The sequence below is a fragment of the Apteryx rowi genome, unplaced genomic scaffold (assembly GCF_003343035.1).
Source record: "Apteryx rowi isolate R43461 unplaced genomic scaffold, aptRow1 scaffold_19, whole genome shotgun sequence".
NCBI lineage: Eukaryota > Metazoa > Chordata > Aves > Apterygiformes > Apterygidae > Apteryx > Apteryx rowi.
In genome coordinates this window covers 3,248,263-3,265,764 of record NW_020448196.1, presented here as the reverse complement: position 1 = coordinate 3,265,764, position 17,502 = coordinate 3,248,263, and the positions used below count along the sequence as shown (strand labels likewise).

Below are 17,502 nucleotides of genomic sequence, written 5' to 3'. Positions count from 1 at the left end.
CGGATCCTTAGAGCTGGAGGGGAAAACGGTGTTGAGCGGCACGAACGGGTGCCGCGCGGCTCGGTTGGGCGCAGGGGAGCCGTGGCGTGGCGGGACGACCGAGCCCCCCGCGCGGCCGGCGGAGCGGTGGCCGTTTGCGGCAGGGACAGCTGGACTCCGTCACGTCCCGCGGAGAGCCGGGGTGGCGCGTGGGAGCCCTTGACGGCAGGGTCCGCTCCAGAGGTCCTTTATCCGCGCCCCTGACACGCACATCTGTATTCATTCCAGTGGATAGGAACCCCTTCCAAAAATAATAGGTCTGTGTTTTTGTTCCCCAGCTTTACAATGATGGATGTGAGTAAGAGTAAAGCATGCTTTATGTCTATAAGTGACTAAAACCACGTTTTCTGTGTTCATTGAAAATTCTGCGTAGCAATTAAAACATAAGTGAACATCAAAAATGAGAATTTTCACAACAAGCCAATGGCTTTACCTTTCCTGATTGCAATGCTGGTGAAAATATTACACTGTTGGACCACTTTTGGATGTTCTCCACCAGAAAAAAAAACCCAGCCTGCGCTCACCTCTAACAGATGGATGATGTATCTTTATTGAAACACAAGAAGTCAAAACCTTTCAGTGTTTTAGTACGTTTGCCTCAGTAAGATCCTCTCACGTGGAGAAAGAGCAAAGGAGTTATAAACCTTTTATAATAAAATATAAAGCAAGGCAATTTTCAGAGGTCCTCAGTCTTGCATAAACCCGCTAGAGCAGATCTGGAGCTATTATATGAGCTGCGCGGTGGAGTTTCCTGGGACGGTGCCATTCCCAGGGCTGCGGGGCGCCAAGGCCGATTTCCCGGGAAACGGAGCTCACCCGCTTTAGCGGACGTCTGCGGGAGCGGAAAGTTTGGGTCCAAACGTCGTATTGGAGTCCCCGTGTTCCCACCAAAGCTTCCTCTGTTTTCAATAAGCACACCACGGTTTTCTTTTTTCTCTCGTTCCCAGGTGATATCTGCGGTATCCAGACTCTCCTTCCACAGTATTGCTCAAACCAAAGGAATTAGGTAAGATCCTTGCGATATGATGCTTTAGATAATGTTTCTCTCTCTCCTTAGTATTTAATCGCATCTGCCTCCCGTTAATATGGCTGGGATTATGATGTTAGGGATAACCAGCCACCGAGGGGACTGCCTTTGGGGTGCAGGGTGCCTGCAGAAGCACCCCTAGCTGCTCGGGGATAGTTTGCAAATGTACTTCACGCCCTCAGTCTTTTGCTCTAGATAAAATCGGTGAAAACGTCCCTAGTTGTATGCGAGGTGCTTCTCCAGGCGCGCTGGGGAGGGGAGCACCAGGGGCCGGGGTGGGCTGCGGTTGCTCTTGCTGGAGGTCTTGCTCAGGTCTCCTCTCCAGGGTCTGCCCAGCCGGGGACGGGACGCCAGGAAGCACCCGTCCTTTGGAGCCTGCCCGACGTGGCGGCGGCTCGGTGGCTGTGCCTCACCGTCCTCGCTCGTCACCCGCCCGGCTCACCTTGGCCCGCTCTGCTGTTAATGCTAAGATTTAGCACCGTCGGGAACCCCAGAAGTGACCAAGGTGGCCTTGTAATTACTAGCAGCTGGCAAACTTCTTCCCGGGCTTGACCAAAGCACGCTACTGCTGAGCGTAGAAGGGGCGTTAATAAGTAACCCAGGCCTGGCCGCGGGGCTGCGCCTCCTCCTTTGCCCGCGGAAGGAACAGCAGCGACGGGCTTGAAAAAATGCACGCAATGCAAATGACCCTGTTATCCACCAAATATTTGCAACTGTTTTTCTTATTTGTGTGTATTTTTAATATTAATCTGGTGATATCACCAAAACAACCGATGTAACTGGGAGAAGTTCTCGGGCCAAAGTGCTTTTCCTTCAGTGTGTGTGTGTGTTGGTTTGCCCTCCCAGCTATAAAATGTGCTTGTTTTCCTCCCCGAGCTTGTCCTGCTGCGATTCCGGTTGGGATGTAGCGCAGCGCTGGCTCGCGGCTGCCTCCCGGGGCCGGCAACAGCCCCAGCCAGGACGTGGGGATGAGGACTGGACGGGGCCGCTGCTTTGCTCCTAGCCCTGCCACCCCTGCCAACCACCCCAGGCCATGGTTTCCCCCCTTTGAGTTTTATTTTCTTACCATTATACATTATTTTCACTGCACTGATCTTGCTGGAGGGGAGCAAGGCCGTGTGAAACAAGCCCTGCGTCTTCCTCTCTGTTAACTGAGTCTGACCGGTCCCACCAGGAGCATTGGGAGATTCAGGGAACGAAGGTTTGCAGAGCACATTGAGGTTTAAAGCACGTGGCCTGAGTTAGGGGCTATTTATTATAAGAGTAGTCTTGAGTCCCGGAGAAGCCTGCAGCGATGATTATTGCAAGGGCAAAGAGCATCCAAAGCGTTTCGGAGGCAGGCGCTAATGGGGGAATCCATGCACGGCCCGACTTTGCCGGGGCTGCGCTGAAAAGCTGGGGTGCCGACGCGGAGGGGTCTCGGCACCTCGCTGGAGGAGCCTCGCCGTGTCCCTCGCCCCTCGCAAAGCCCTTCCCTGGGCAGGGGGTCGTGTCGTCGCTGCGGACCGTGAACGAGCTGTCATGTTTCTGTTGAGGTCTTAGGAAGGTCTCCAGCTCCCAGGGATGGGGCTGATGGTTGGTAGCTGGATCCAGGGGCGGGGAGGCATGCGGACTGTGGCGTTTCTTTTCTTGCGGATATGCTGATTTTTTGCCTCCTTTTTACAACCGGCATTTACAATTCCCACTGAAGTCCCTTATCTTGGAAGCCTTTGGCACCGTAATCGCACAAGAACAGCATGGAGCTTGGTGGGTCTTTGCTTATCCCTCCGGGTTTTCCCTGCGTGTTAACCCTGCTCCTCCTCCCCGTTGGCCACCCCGGTAAGAACAGCAAACGCTGTCGCTCCCGTTAGCTGGAAAATAGCCTCATGGGGGTGTTGCATCCCATCGAGATGTGAGCGAGACCTCATTAGCCCACTGCTGCTGGGGTTTTTGTTTGTTCGTTTGTTTTTAATTAGATGATTTCTTGCAACACCATCAATAATACAGTTGGATTAGGATGGGAGCTGGACTGTGCGGGCGTCAGTCCTGTAGCATGAGCGTGGATCTGCTCCAACAGAGCCAACAGTTTTAGGTCTAGGGCTTCAGGATCACTCAAATTAAGAATAAAATAAATCCCCCAAGCCTATTACTTGTCCTTAAATATGTTCCACAGATTGCAGGATAGAAAAATAACAATGAATCTTATGTGTTATTCAGTGGAAAGAAAAGTAGTCTTTCTGTCTAATAATTTCTGGATATGTGAACCTTGCCAGAGAAACCCTGTTTCACAGAGTAAATCAGATAGCTATCAGGATAGCTGTGTTGAGATGACAGAGTGTTTCTTCCAAGGAACAAGCTACAAATAGCAAAACATGGCAAAAAATGATCTTGAATGCAATGTTTTGTTTGCAGTACACTGCAAAGGCTGGACTTAATATATTGCAGCTGTAGCTACAGCCCGTGCTATGGATTTTCTCCTCCTGCTCTGTTATAATTTCAGTTGCGGATTTCGGATCTCCTTTGGAAAACGGTGTCACCCTTCAGCATGTTGCGGCATTGACTTAGCACCTAGCAGGCTGCTGCCTCTATTGATTGCTAAAATCAAAATGGATTTATCTGTGGCATAAGGCTGTTGTGCAAACAGCTCGGTTGCTATCCCTCTCCCACGTTTCATATCTCCGCTAGTTAAGGGAATATATAGTCGTCAAGACCACCACCCGCTAATGGCTGTGCACCGGCCCGCTGCCGGGGACGTCAGCCCGGGAGGTCCAGGTTGCCTTCAGACCATTGCATGCCACGGTGACAAAGTCACTAAATTTTTTTTCCCTTTTTTCTGATAGTTTTGCATGCACAACAAGCCCCTGGCTTATTGGTGCCTCCTGGAAAAAGGTGCATTTTCTCTCTTTAATTTCGGTCCTTCAGAGGAAGATGGTTTTGTGGTTAAAGAAATGCACTGAAGGATGCACGAAGCCGCGTTCTGATGCCGGTTCTGCCCCCGAGCACTGCACCTGGCCCTGGGCAAATCCCTTAGTTTGGTATGTCGTCTTCTCCCCTCTCAGAAACGGGGACTCAAATGATCCCTGCGTTCTCCTTGCTTATTTGCACCGAGACCTGCCTGTTCACCTGGGTGCGTGCAGCCTTGGGCGACACTGAGTTTTGATCTCGTCTCGGAGCACAGATTGTGCAGTAACCCAATAATACCCTTTTCCTGTAGTTTTTATCCATGCATCATTTTGAGGGGACCACGGCGGAGCTGTATTTGGGGACAGAGAGAAGATTGCCGTCGTGCTATCGTTGCCCATGGCCCCAAGGAGAGAGGGGATTTTTATTGTTTTCCTGTTTCTCTCTGTTTCAGTGGCTAAACATGCGCAGGTTGCCTTGCTCCCCTCTTCGTCCTTCCTTAGCTTTCTTTCCGTGCTAAACATCCTTTGGTCAAGCCGCGACTCCTGTTGTCTCAAGAAAAAAATCACTGGGAAGCTCGGGAAGCTTGGAGGGCGGGCGGCGCGGTTGCAGCCACGTTTCTCGCGTTTCTAAGAGCCGCGAGGGTTGCCAGCCGCCCCAGCGAGAACGGAGCCCCCTGCTCCGTGCCCGTCCTCGGCAGCCTCCGAACAAGGAGAGGCTTTATTTTACCCCTAGGAAACTGGGAATTTCCACTGCGGGCCTGACTCATGGCCCGTGAAGCTTGTTATCCGGTTTCTCAGCGTGGCCGGTGCTGAACGCTTCCAAGTTAGGCGCAAGAAGCTCGTAGCAGACAGGAATAACGTGATCTTCTCGTAGGGACGCGGTGCAGATGCTGTCCTGCGCTCTGCAGCATGGGTTTTCCCACCCTTTCCAAGTGTCCTCGAGCGAAATCTTAGCTCGGTGGAGGGCACCGAGGCTTTTTGCTGCAGGTCCCGATAAAGCGGGGTTTTTCCCGTGAAGGTTTTCTCCGTGAGCCTTTCCTACGCCAGTCCTGGCTGATCTCTGCTGTGGCGTCCGCTGGGCTCCGGCCGTTGTTGCACCTGGTGGGAGCAGCCCCGCGGCCGAACGGGAGAGCGGCGAGGGGGGTGTTTTCATCTCCCCGAGATGTGTGTTTTTCCTGGAAGCGGAGTTTTGCAAGCAAAGCAGGAGGTTAAGGAATATCGCCTCATGCCGCCTTCATGCATTTTTAATGTGTGCACAGCGAAACCGTCTGAAAACGGGAAGGAGTTAAGCATGTTCAAAGGCCTCTTACCGAGGCCCTTAATGTAAGTAAATCCTTTATATATGAATTGAACCGCTGAAGTGACTTTCTGCAGAAGACACTGCAGTTCATAAAACACGTTTAGAAACATTTGCAAACGGAGAGAGGAGCGGTGCAAAGGTCTGTTTGTCAAGCGAACGCCTTCTCCTGCCGGAGAAGCAGCGGGGCTTTGGCCCTGCTGCGGGGAAAGGAGAGGGGAAGCGGTTTGGGAGCTGAGGTCGGGTCCCCGTGTTTCGCCGCGGGCGGCTGCGCGGCTCGGCTCTCGGCAGCCTGCGGTTGCAGGAAAAACGCGTCACGTTAGTGCCGCCTCGAAGCGAGCGCGGCAAGGTCAGCCCTGTCGCCCCGGGCTGCCGTTTACCCCTCGCGTTTAAACAAATAAATGCAAACACGGCGTTTTACCTTGCAACGGCTCCCGCACGTCGGGAGCAGGGATATGCTGCTTTGCAAACGGAGTTGGGATCCATCAGTGGAGGAGAGACACCCTGCTGCCTCTCCGGGGATTTGGGGCAAGGCCAGGGATCTGGGCGCTGAGCTGGTGTCGGGTCTGGCCGTTCGCCCCTTCGAGAAGGGGGCAGGATTTAACGTGTGCTTTTATCCCCGTTTAAAGGAATCGGACTGTGGAGAAGAAGCCTTGCCCCCAGACTAGCTGTCCCGTGCGGTCAGGCTGGTTTAAATCAAGCTGGCAACAGGAGCAGGTACCAGGCTGCTCCCATCCGTGAGGATTTGGCCCAAAGGAACCTTTTCTACCACCCTGCTTTGTCTGCAAAACCCGTGCCTTGCTGGTGAGCGTTGGCATTGCTCGGTTTTCCTGTGTCAACTTTGCAGCCTCGCTCAGGTTGTCCCGCGGGTTGTCCCGAGGCCGGCGGGAGGTGCTGACCTTGCTCCGGCGCAGAGCTCCGCCAGCCTGGATGTTCCCGCTTTTGCAGTGCGCACCCACGCGGCTGGGCGTCCCTCGTGCCGGCTGCAATGCCGGGGCCTCCCTGAGGTCGCTGCTGGGCAGAGACGTTTCCCACCCGGCCGGCTGGCAGGGATGAAGCAGTGCTCTGGGGAGCCAGGTGTGGACAGGGGAAGCGACTTGCCCAGGGTCGTGTCAGGGTTTAAATCTCTTCACTCCCAGCATGTTTCCTTCACTGGTCAGCTGTGTTTGATCCAGAAACTCTGTCCCAAAACCTCCACACTTGATTCAGCAGTTCAGAATTAAAGCTAGAGTTTTGTCTCGATTGCATGATCAAATCCGTTTCCCTAACTGAACCCCACTGCGGTGTGGGAGTAGCCTGAATTTTGCAGTGGGGGTGACGCTAGAAATGAGGCTTTGTGGTCCTACCAGCACAGCCCAGCTCTTGCACAAGGTAGGACCACACAAGCCCTAACAGAGCTTACCAAGAAGAGGGTTCCCCTTGCTGTCCTGGAGGAGGGAAGGGTAATAAGTGGAAACCTTTTATGTGATTTGCAAAGATTCTCCAGCACGATGCAGGCTTCGTGCTGCTCTGTCCCCCTGCCCCTGGGGATGGCAGCTCAGCCCGGGAAGCAGATCCAGCCGGGTGTGGAAATGACGAGCAATTAAAGTCTCTAACGATTCAGGCCTGCAGTGTCTGCAGGCAGCGGTTCTGGTGAGGAGGTAGTTAGAGGATCCCTTCTTCTGAAAGGCTGGTTTTACAAGGACTGTTTTATTCATTGCCAGTGTGCTCTCCGCAATTGCGCTCTGCCCATTATTTTTTTACTGCCGGTGTGTATCCGTTGTGCACACTTCAAGTGTTGCTATAAAATGGATTTAGGAAGCCTGTGTGAGGAAACTGTGTCTTGAAAAAGCATGCGGTTACTTTGCAGAGCGCTGCTGGGAAACTGGGACTAAACCCCTGCTCTTCCGTGTCCCAAAACGCTCACCTGCACCATGCGAGCCGATAGAAACCACCTCTGCCTGTCCAGCCCTAGGCTCCCGGTGCACGTACATCTGCCTTCCTGAACATCGGTCCTGTCTAACGCAATACCACGGAGGTTCACGCAGTCCTTGCAAGGGAGGGTCCGATGGAGATGGTTTCCTGTGGTACGAACAGACCTTCTGTAGGAGGACCAGAGAGCCAGAGAGCTCCTTCCTTTGTCAATGAGCAGAATCCTTTGCTAAAAGCTGTTTCTTTTCAGCTAAAAACATTTTTAACACATTTATTTTGGCAAGCGTGTGTCCTCACAGACTTGCTCCTCAGAGAGTCTGAAAAATATCTCTGTCATGTTTTTCTGTGCGGCTTCTTTGTAGGCTTGGGAGTTGCTGAAGTCACGCTGTAAGCATCTGCTAATAAAAGCAAAGGCAGTTTCTCTTGCCTCCTCCCCTGCCCAGCAGCTTTGCGTAATGAAGATACAGTCCTGAAGCACACGGCTCTGCCTAATAGTCACATTTGGGGCTTGCAGGCTTTTTGGGAGCACCTGCCTTGTCGTCTCTCATCAACTTTGCCCTTGTCCTGCTCCCTGCGGGGCTCCCGCCTGCATCGCGGGCCGTCGTGGCATCATCCCGCCTTCGGGTGCGATGGCAGCGTGCAAAGAGCTTTGGCGTTGGAAGGGTCTCTGCGAAAGGCAGCGCTTGCTCCAGCGCTGGGAAGGGTTCAGGCTCAGCTGACCCGAGCTGGGGCTCAGCCGGGCTTGGGGCTGCGGGCTGAGGCTGGGAACATCTGCATTCAGCTCCTGGCTCTGCCCGCGGACAAGCCGTGTCTCTGCACCCCGCTGGAAGGGGAAACGCGCAGCGCTGTGTTCCCTTGGGACCACGCAATGCTCCGCTCAGCGGGTGCTGTGTGTCTGTGCACGTCCCGTTGCGCAGCAGGACGCTGGTTTGGAGGCAGGCAGAAACGTGTATTTGGGTGGATGTTGTTTTTATTGGCACGTGTTTCTTAGGATTGCAGCGGCTCAGGTACAGCGGAGAGAAAGTCCGCTGCTAGGCCTGCTACAAGATTTCCTTGTCTTGCCTTGATAAAAGCCAAGAACAGGAGGGTGTGAAAGGTTTTTGTTTTAATGGGAGGTGTTCTGGAATCAGGCAATTGCAGACCGTTGTGGGGGTGGGGGGATTTTTTTCCTTTTTTGAGAAAGATGTTTCTAGATTCCCCTTTTGATTTCATCCATCTGTTATTGTCAACGTGGAGCTGAAGTGAGGAGAGAATCCTGCCACTTTCTAGAGCGAAGCATTGGTACACGAGAATTTTTTTTAAGTGCGATAATGTGTTGATACATAAAATTATACGAGCTGTTATTTTCTTGTCTCATAGCCTCCAGAAGCACTTGGTTCAGAGTTGAGCTAGAGATAAACCAGGGCATGTAGCTAACCCTTGGGCACTGTACGCGGCACTATGCTGAATTCTGCGAGTGCTCTCCTGCAAAATCGTCATCTTTGGGTTATCTGATTATGTAGCTTGCTGTTTCCCCCACTGAATTTCTATCAGAATTAGTCTTGCGAGAATTTTTGCAAGTTCCAAACCACAAATAAAAGCAAATAATTTTTCAGAGGACGTGTCTGAAAGTTGGCTCCATATGAGGTGGTGCTTTCCAGAGATGAGTAATGTAGCACAATAGTATGATTTTAATTAAATTCAGCAGCTTTTGGTATGCTCCAGTGTGCCTTGTTCTGTAGGGAGAATTGATTCCGTTCTGCCTTGCAGAAATGGCTCGTGGGCATTAACGGGGTGTTTTTCATCTGTCTCGCAGCACTTTACCAAAGCCCTTCTCTGACGTCGTTTCCATTTCACAGATGGGAACCGAAGCTCGGAGGAGCACAGCTGTGCCCGGCGCTGCGCGAGTCACAAGCAGAGCTGCTAGAGCAGCCTCGGGTCCCCTCTTTCCTCGCCCCTGGTCAGCTCACAGCCACCTCTTAATGCGGCAGTAAATTAAATGCTGCCTTAATCTCTCTAACCCCACTGAAGCCCATGATGAATGCATTTGCAGTTGTGTGTAAACGTCTTGCAAAGCCACATGGTTTTCTTTGGACGGCTCCACGAATGTTGGGCTCATGAAAAGCATGACGTGCGTCATCCCAGGAGGCCCGTTGGGGCTCCAGGATGCCAGAAGTGGTGGCTGACAAGTGCCCGGCGGGCGTGGGAAGGGGAACGGGAGATGCCCTGCTCTGGGAGCGACTTGCTGTTCAGAAGAAAGAAGAGGAAGGAAAAACGAAAAAGGGAAAGGTTGGAATTCACAAAATGATACGTTGCAAGCGGTCGAGGTCTGAGCGCTTCCCTGGGAGAAATACGCTCCGAGGCTGGAGCCACGTTGAACCTTCACGCTTGTCGGGGCCTGGGCAGCCGCTGACGTGCGGAAAGTGGCGTCTGCTGTTTTGGGCCCTATGTTAATTTGGAGGCATCATTTTGAATACTTCTGCCTCCCAGTCACCGAACGGTGCTGAACAGGCCTGTTAGTAGCAAAAACGATGCTGTTGAGACGCTCGCACTGACGAGCTTGGAGCGTTTCTGCGGAAGCATTCCTCCTTATTCCCTCTTAGGCGAGCACAGATGGATGCTTGGGGAATAAAAACGCGTCTCCAAATCTACGCCCTGCAAGTGCAGAAGCAAGCAGACGCCATACGCTGCTGCAGGCGTGCGGAGGTGGGTTGCCAGCAGGCTTCGGTTGGCCGGTGCGGTTAGCAGCGCTCGGACAGCGGCTGCGATTAGCGACGCTCGCTTGAAAGCGTGGGAGCTGAGGCCGGCTGGTGGCCTGGCGCCCCAGCTCGCACCGAAAGCACAGCTGCAACGTCCAGACCCTTGGTGAAATCATAGATGCCGCTAGAGCTTCTCGGTCTTGCCCTGTTGCTTTCTTCGAAAAGGGGCTGTCAGAGGATCTAGGTGTCCAACCATGTATTTTGCAAGTGACTGCAAGGCGTAATTACAGTCTGTAGCTACCACGGCGTTAAAGCATGTTTCTGGCCAGATCCCGAGCTGGGAAGGCTCAGCACAGCCCCGTCCGTGTCGGCAGAGCTGTGGAAGCCCCTTCGCACCAGCCTGAGGCTCTGGTCCTTTCCAGTAATTAAGAAACCCCGTGTAGAAAGGGCAGCAGATGGAAGCAGCTCATGTTTTGCTGGTGTCATACTCAGCCTGCTTTTTCAGAGACTGAAGTGCGATTACCAGACTTAAGAAAATGGGAATGAGCCGGTCCCAGATGTGCACACCAGCCTTTGGAGGCTGGAGTTCGGCTCCCGGTAAAGGATGACTCATCTCGTCGTAGCTCTTGTGGATGTTTGCCCATGTCATGAAAGAAACGTCCCTGCGGAGCTGCCCCAGAGAGCGTCTCCGCTGAGCGCGGCCTCGCATGGGAACAGCTCGTGGGGGCAGAGGGGACCGAGCGGGGGATCATCCCCGCCGCGCTGGCTTGCACCCTGCCTGCCTTTCACCCGGCTCCTGGGCTTGCTTTTCCACGGCGCTGGTGTTCGTCCTCGAGAAATCAGAATGGAGAGAGATGGGGAAAAAAGAAATTGTGCAAATAGGCAGGATTCTCCCTGCTCTGTTGTTCACCACTTTGAGGCTAACGCGCTGCGGCAGAAAATTATCGAAGTAAAACCCTCTGCGCTCTCGGTGATGGTATCTGCAGAGGTGAACAGCTGGTTTTGGGTTGCTAGGACAAGACACACAGATGCTGAAATATATCCATAAATAAATCTTCCTGCTTATTCCCATCGTTATGGAATTGCAGCTTACCTACGCTCTTCTCATTAAATAATTCAGAGGAGAGAGCAGCCAGGCAGTGTACTGAGCTGCTCCTCCTGCCCGCCGGAAGGGTTGCTGCCGAGGAGCACGTGGGGACGGCTGGCGAGAGGGTTCATCGTAGGAGGGATCATGGGGCAACCCAAGCGACTGCTGAGAGCCACGGAGGCTTTTGCGTTAGGTGCCTCGTGAAGTATTAATTGATTATACTGCTGTGCGATGTGCTGTGGCTTTGGGCGGTTCCTACGTTGCCTTGCGAGTTTGTGCATGAGCAACTCTCCAACCTGGAAAACAGCCTAAGCGTTCGCAAGATCCAAGGGCCTTTGGCATTGCGTGTCGAGAACGATCATCTGTAACTCTTGTGCTCAAAAAGAGAAGCTCGCTCTAAATTCCATCACAAATTATCTGGTCTTTCCTTCTTTTTTAAAACTTTAAAACAAGCACATCGGATCAATGCCGCTTGCGTTCAGTTCTTTGATCTCTGCAAAGGGCACGTTGAATGCGGTGGGTTTTGTCTGCGAAGGAGTCTACTCTGGGAGGTTTGTTATCCCTAAGAGCCTGTTCCAGCATGGTTGGAAGTTACTTGAAGTTTTGCTGCTCATCTGAGAGGGATCAGGCTTGCTGCAGCCCAGGCCCAGGCTTGGGGAATATATGGCTCAGTAGGTGGTTTTAAGTGATGCTGGAGTAAAAAGCCTAGTTAATTAACGATACTGAAGAAGAGGAATTTTCCAATGAATGCAAATGAATTGGGAACGTTGCAAAACTGCTGGGTTTCAGTGGACTCACGATACTGTACTCTGGTACCGTTGGACATCCCCAGCCATTCTTCCAAGATGCAATTAATACTGTTTATCAAGTCGCAATGTATCTGGAGATTTTAAAGAATTTCTCACAATGTTTCTGCTCTTCTTTTAAATAACGCTGTACAGACCGGTCCCAAACAGCGCAGTAGCTCCGGGGCAGCTTGTGGCTAAAGGATATGCGGCGCCGTTGTGCTACTGGATGGAGATGCTTTTCTCTCTGTAGTTGCAGACCAAGTTATTAATCTACGTACACGTCTCAGTGCAAACCCTGTGCTAAGCCCTGATGTGGCCGAGGGAAACCCCGGTAAGAAACGCCAGGTTAGAAGTTCACCGGCGGGGTTTGTTTTAGAGTCGTGCTGACCTGGATACGGCAGGGCAGGAGCGAGTGAAGGGCTTTCCTCCCCTGGCCACTGCCCACCGCCTCAAATCTGTTTCTGCAGTCCGCTCGAGCGGAAGACGTCGCTCCGAGACGAGCGCCGGTGGCCGCGTGGGAAGCTGCTCCGATGGGAAGCGGCAAAGCCAGCCAAGTGCTGGAGTAATTGAAGGGACAGGTGCACGGAGCACCCTGGTGACCTGCGCGCCGGCGCTGAAAGGAGACTATACGGAAAAGCACTGGGAAGTGTTAAAAATGTTTTTTGATAGCTGGTTGTTGGAGGTTTCCTGTAATCGGCTCTTTGGTAGAGAACGAATTTTTCTCACGTTCAGCGAAGAAAAATAACGCAAATGGATATACAGGGGAGCATAAGCCAAAAATAGCAGCCATAACTAGCGGAGCTAAATTAAATTGCGTTATTGCACGGAGACCTTGGTCAAGAGCAAGGGCTGTTTGCTGAACCCCGTGACGAGAAGTCCCTGCCCCAGGTAACTTGTGGTGGCGCCTAGTGAGGGGGGTCGAAGGAGGAAGGAAGGGCTGTGACCCCCTTTTGGGGAAGGGGAGATCGGAGGCGGGTTCCTGCGGCAGGGGATGCGGGAGCAGCGTTTGCACGGGCAGCCGGGGACAGAGGCAGGACCAAAGCGCAAAGCCAGGGCTTTCTCCGGAAAGCCGTCCTTCAGCTCCAGATTTTAGCCGGTTCATTTAGAAAACTTCTCCTCGGAGTGACTTTCCTTTTAATTGCGTTCTGGGCATCCTTCTTTTAGCCGTTAGCTGCAATTGCACAGATACAGGTTATTAATTCCTCCCCTGCGCTGACTTTCGCTCCGGTGCTTTGCCCGCAGTGAAGGTGAAGCTGGGAGGGCTCCCAGAAACTCTCATTAGAGAATATTTTTCTCTGTTTGGTGCCCCCTTGTCTTACATAGTGGGTTTTTATCATACGAACTGATTACATCTCGAGCCCGGATTTATGGCTGGAAATGCGTTCTTGTGACTTTAATATTCTTTATGACTCTTTTACTTTTCTTTCTGGCATGGCGAGCACTGGAGAAGGGAATAGTCAGAGATTAAAAGCAGAAGAGGCATTTTGAAGAAAGGAGGTCATGCCTCATGGTGTTCTTTAATTTATTTCTTTTAAACAAGTGGTGGTTTAAAAAAAAAAAAAAAAGGTCACCTGTGATTCCTCCTTTCCGCGTGGGTAACCCTGCGGCACTGTTGCTTCCCCGTCGCCCTCGCCTGGCGGTGCTGAAGCCGGAGCCGGTTCTCATGGTCTGCTCCGCCATGTGCTCAAGGAGCTGGTGGCTTTTTTGTCTGAGGTTCACATGGCCTTTGCATTAGTCACTGATCCCTCGGGGGCAGCGGGGGAGAGGAAACGCAGACGCGCACATGCGTTTGGTGAAGATCCTCGGTGTCTCCTCTTTTCTCACTGTACCTCTGTGCTTTAAAGCTTCTCTCCCGAATGCAGAGGGCTTCCCCCCACGTCTCGCAAAAGCCCGAACGTCTGGTTCTGGCAGATGTTGGGGTGTTGAGACAACTACCGAGCGGCACCTGCCTTGCAAGAGGAGCAGGGCAGCTGGCAGGGTCCCGGCTGCTCTTGCGTCCCGCGCGGCCGCTTTGCGCGTGTGCGTGCTCAGCAGGAGCAGCCTTGGGCCGCGCTCCTGAAGTCCCCTGGGTTCGTGTGCTGCGTGGGTGCACAGCAGCCCCGACGCCCTGCAGAGCCTGGAATCATCCTGTTCTGTGGCAGCTGGGCAGCACTGCTCTTTCCCCCCACTCCCGGGCTCACCACCTGGTTTTAACTGAGCTCGCCGCAGGCTTGAGCCCGGTTTGGAAAGGCGCTTGCTCTGAAGCTGCTCCCCGAAGGAAGGGAGAGGGAAGCAGAGGAGGGAGGGCGAATTATTGCTGGAGACTGGATCCAAGAATAGCAAATTCTGGGGCTAGCCAGGCCGCGTATTAAATCTTTCAGGAGAGGCAATTTATCGTGAAACGGGCAGGGTGGGAGAGCAGAGGAGGGAATTGCACTTGGGGGCAGTTAAAAGTTCACGCGTATCCAGTTTTGCTCGCCCACAACATAAGCATCCGATACCGCCGTGCTTTCAGCGGGACGATGCTCCGGGGAGTCCGCTACCACCTGAGCGCGGGGTGTGCGGACCTCCCGGCATCCTCCGCCTCCATCCTTCGCTGGGATGCCCAGGGCCGCGGGGACATGTCCGTGGCCCGTGTTTTTGGCGGTCCGGCCAGCAGCTCTGAGCGAGGCTCGGCGTGATCGTGGGGAGCCACGGGATGGCAGTGCCGGTGGCACCAGCCCTCTACAAGAGCGCGTAGGTGCCTGCGGCCCCGCCGGAGCCACGTCCTGCTGTGGCTCCGTGCCAGCAATATAATGCATCAGGTTTAATTAAAGCAGTATTTTTTCATCCCCTTCCTATATTACTTGATTAGTACTTCAGGAAGAGCCGAGGAGGTTTTGCCTTCCCCACCTCCCTCCCTCTCTCTTTAGAGGTGCCTGAATAGAAACAAACGCGTTTTGCAAAGAAAGTTTTGCTCTGCAAAAGCCTCGCCGCGATGCTCTGGGCTGAGCCGGGTTCAGCCGGGGCGGCTGCTGCGAGAGGTCAGCCACGCCAATAACGCTGTAATCCGTCTCCTTCCCCAGGCCTTTCCCTTCGGAGGAGACCGCAGAAAACGACGATGACGTCTATCGGAGCTTGGAGGAGCTGGCGGAGTAAGTGGCCTTGCCTTTTAAGAAGGAGGGGGTTGAAAAAAAAAAAAAAGGCGGGGGGAGGCCAAGCCTGATAAAATATGACAGCAGGGCTTGGAGAGCTGGGCCGCCTGCTTTGATCTCCTTGCCAGGAGATTTTTGTGCTCTTACAACGGTCTGTTTTTTCCCATGTAGAGCCCTGGGAGGCATCACTTCTAATCGGGTTCAGTTGACGAGTGGCTCGGTGGGGGGCGGCGGGGGCCAAGCCGTCGGGGAGCCCTTCCGCGTGCTAAATGCCCTCTTTCACTGCAAAAACCCTGGACGTGATTCCTCGGATGGACAGAGCAGGGGTTTCCTCCGAGTACTTTCTGTGGGCTTGTTGTAGTCTCCTACCAACGGCGGGAGCAGGTAGGAAGGAGACTCCAGATTAGGGAATAATCCATACCGGAAAGCGTTGCGCAAAGTGTAAATCTGGGAGATCCATGTGGCACGGCTCGCTTCAGCCATGCGGTGTGCAAAAATTAGTTACCTGGGCAAAAAAGCTTGCCCGGGGTACCCGTTTCCTGAATCGGCGTTGGACCCCGTTGGAGGTTTTCTGGTGGCTCCGGTCTGCACCTCGCTGCGGCGCTTGCTGAAGGTGCTGGCCGGCGCCTGGGCAGCCTCTGGCACGCGGTGCATCGCCCGCATCCCTGCCGGCGCGGTGTGTTCTGGGAACGCCTCCCGGCTCTCCGTTTCTATATTTATCCATGTCTCTGGTGCCTGTGTTTCGCCGTTCCTGAGCTGTGGCGGTGATATAACAGGCTTTTAAACAACCTCGAGCTAAAATATATGTGGCGAAGCACTGGCCCTGTTGGAATTCGATGGCAATATTCCTGTTGACTGCAGCGGGGCCAGGATTTCACTTATAAAGTGCAGTCTGTTTCATAGGGAGAGCAAATCTGTATGGGTGGATATGTGGCTTATACTCTTAAATATTATTGTTCCACAACATAAATAATAAGGCTTCTTAATCCAATGAGTTCCTTATGGCTTCGGTTATTACAAGAGTAAATCATAAATTACTAGTACAAGGACCAGACTATGCTGGAATCCCCAGCTTGCGGTTTGGTCCTAGCAGCTCCAGTTTAATAAATTCCAACTTATAAAGAGATCCTCTCAAAAAATAATGCGTTTCCCCTCTCCTAATGTTCTTCAAATCCCTTAAATATTGGGTATTAAAATTCCCGATTCTCGCGCATAGGCCTGCGTTTAATTGGAGGAAGGTTTGCGTGTGAGTTCCTGGCGCTGGCGAGCGCGGTGAGCGCTAATGGCGCTGGCGGCGCTCCAGCCGGCGCGTGGGCAGGCAGCGCGCTCCTGAAAATCGGGGTGGTGCGCTCGGAGCGGGTTATTACGCGTTTAGAAGGGAGCCCCGGCTTTAACTGCTTTCCCGCTGGTTCCCACAGCACGCCTGCTCCCCTCCAGCGGCGCAGGATCCGTGCGATACAGGGGGGGTCTTACCCCCCTTTGCATCCCGGGGTGAAGGATTTCCAAGCTGTTCCTCGTCCCTTTGCTCGTGGCTGGGAGCTGGTCCGTCTCCGAGGGGCTTCGATGCCCGAGTGCCGTGTTCAAATGACTTAAAAGTTTAATTGGTGCTGCCTGTCAGTGAGATATAAGCTCTTTCCTTCTCTTTCCCAGATTGTCTCCAACCTTTAACTTTCTGTTTTTCCCCTTCTGCGTGAAATCCTCCTCTTTGCCTCCTCAGCCGGCGCTGCTGGGGAAAGATGCGTGTAAAAAGGCACAGGGATATTTTGTGAATTCTTTAGTGCAGATGCGCGCTGCTGCTGCGCGGGAGCCAGTGCTGGGGCGAATCGGGGCTGAATCCACCCGGAGCTGTGAAGACCCCGGCAAAGCCCCAGAGACCCTGTGCACCGGTGCCGCAGCCCCGGCCGGGCTGCACGGCCGCACACCAGCCATGGTCCCTCTTTCTCCGTTTTGCAAGGAAAGTTTCTCTGTGCTTTACAAGGAAACGTTCATTTGAAGTTTGTCCCTCTCCGCAGTGCACGCCGGGCACCGCTGCTGCACGCCGGCGAAGCGCGGGGCCCCGTGAGAAAGCTCTTTCTTAGCCGCTCCCCGTCTCCCAGCGGCCGAACAAGGGCGTCATTCATGAGCTGGGAGTGATTCAGTCCGTCCGGCCTCCCTGCGTTTCGTGCTGCTCGTGAGCCAGCAGCCTGGGGAAGAGGCGAGCGCATCCGCGAGTGCCCTCCGCTGGGAGGGGACGGGCGAGGGGCTGAGCTGGGCTGGGGTTTGTCCAGCGGGTCAGCGTCTGCTGGGGAGAAGTTCTCAGCAAGCTGCTGCTCAAAACGAGAAGGCAGAAGCACTGGCAAAATTGGTGCATTTCCACAAAACGTTTCATCTTAGAGAAAGAAAGTCGCAGCAAATTTCCTGACTGACTCTAGTGTTGGTCTAAGCTTCCCAGCTGATGCAGTTTACTTGGGCACAGGCTTTTCCAATATCCTGCCTCCTTCAGAGAGCTGCTTTCTGAAGTTCCTCGTGCTTCTTTTGCTGCTGTCACCAATGTTCCCTCTTTGTATCTTCCAAAACAGTGATGTGATCTGCAGAATTTCTCAAGTGCGTTAAAGAAATGATGATGAATAGGGGAGCCAACGTGCGATGATAAGTTAGCTGCCACTTTGCTCATTATTTTTGCTGTGTTGGAAAACCCGCA

At 53.3% G+C, this 17,502-nt stretch overlaps 1 protein-coding gene across 2 annotated transcripts in view; it reads left to right on the top strand.

The window, feature by feature from the left end:
• VAV2 (vav guanine nucleotide exchange factor 2) overlaps nucleotides 1–17,502 on the top strand; it is a 158,427-nt gene that overhangs the window by 101,761 nt on the left and 39,164 nt on the right. For both annotated transcript variants that reach the window (XM_026062299.1, XM_026062300.1), the window contains exons 3-4: nucleotides 987–1,045; nucleotides 14,754–14,822. In XM_026062299.1, coding sequence (XP_025918084.1) covers nucleotides 987–1,045; nucleotides 14,754–14,822 — 128 coding nt within the window. The remainder of the gene's footprint in view (nucleotides 1–986; nucleotides 1,046–14,753; nucleotides 14,823–17,502) is intronic.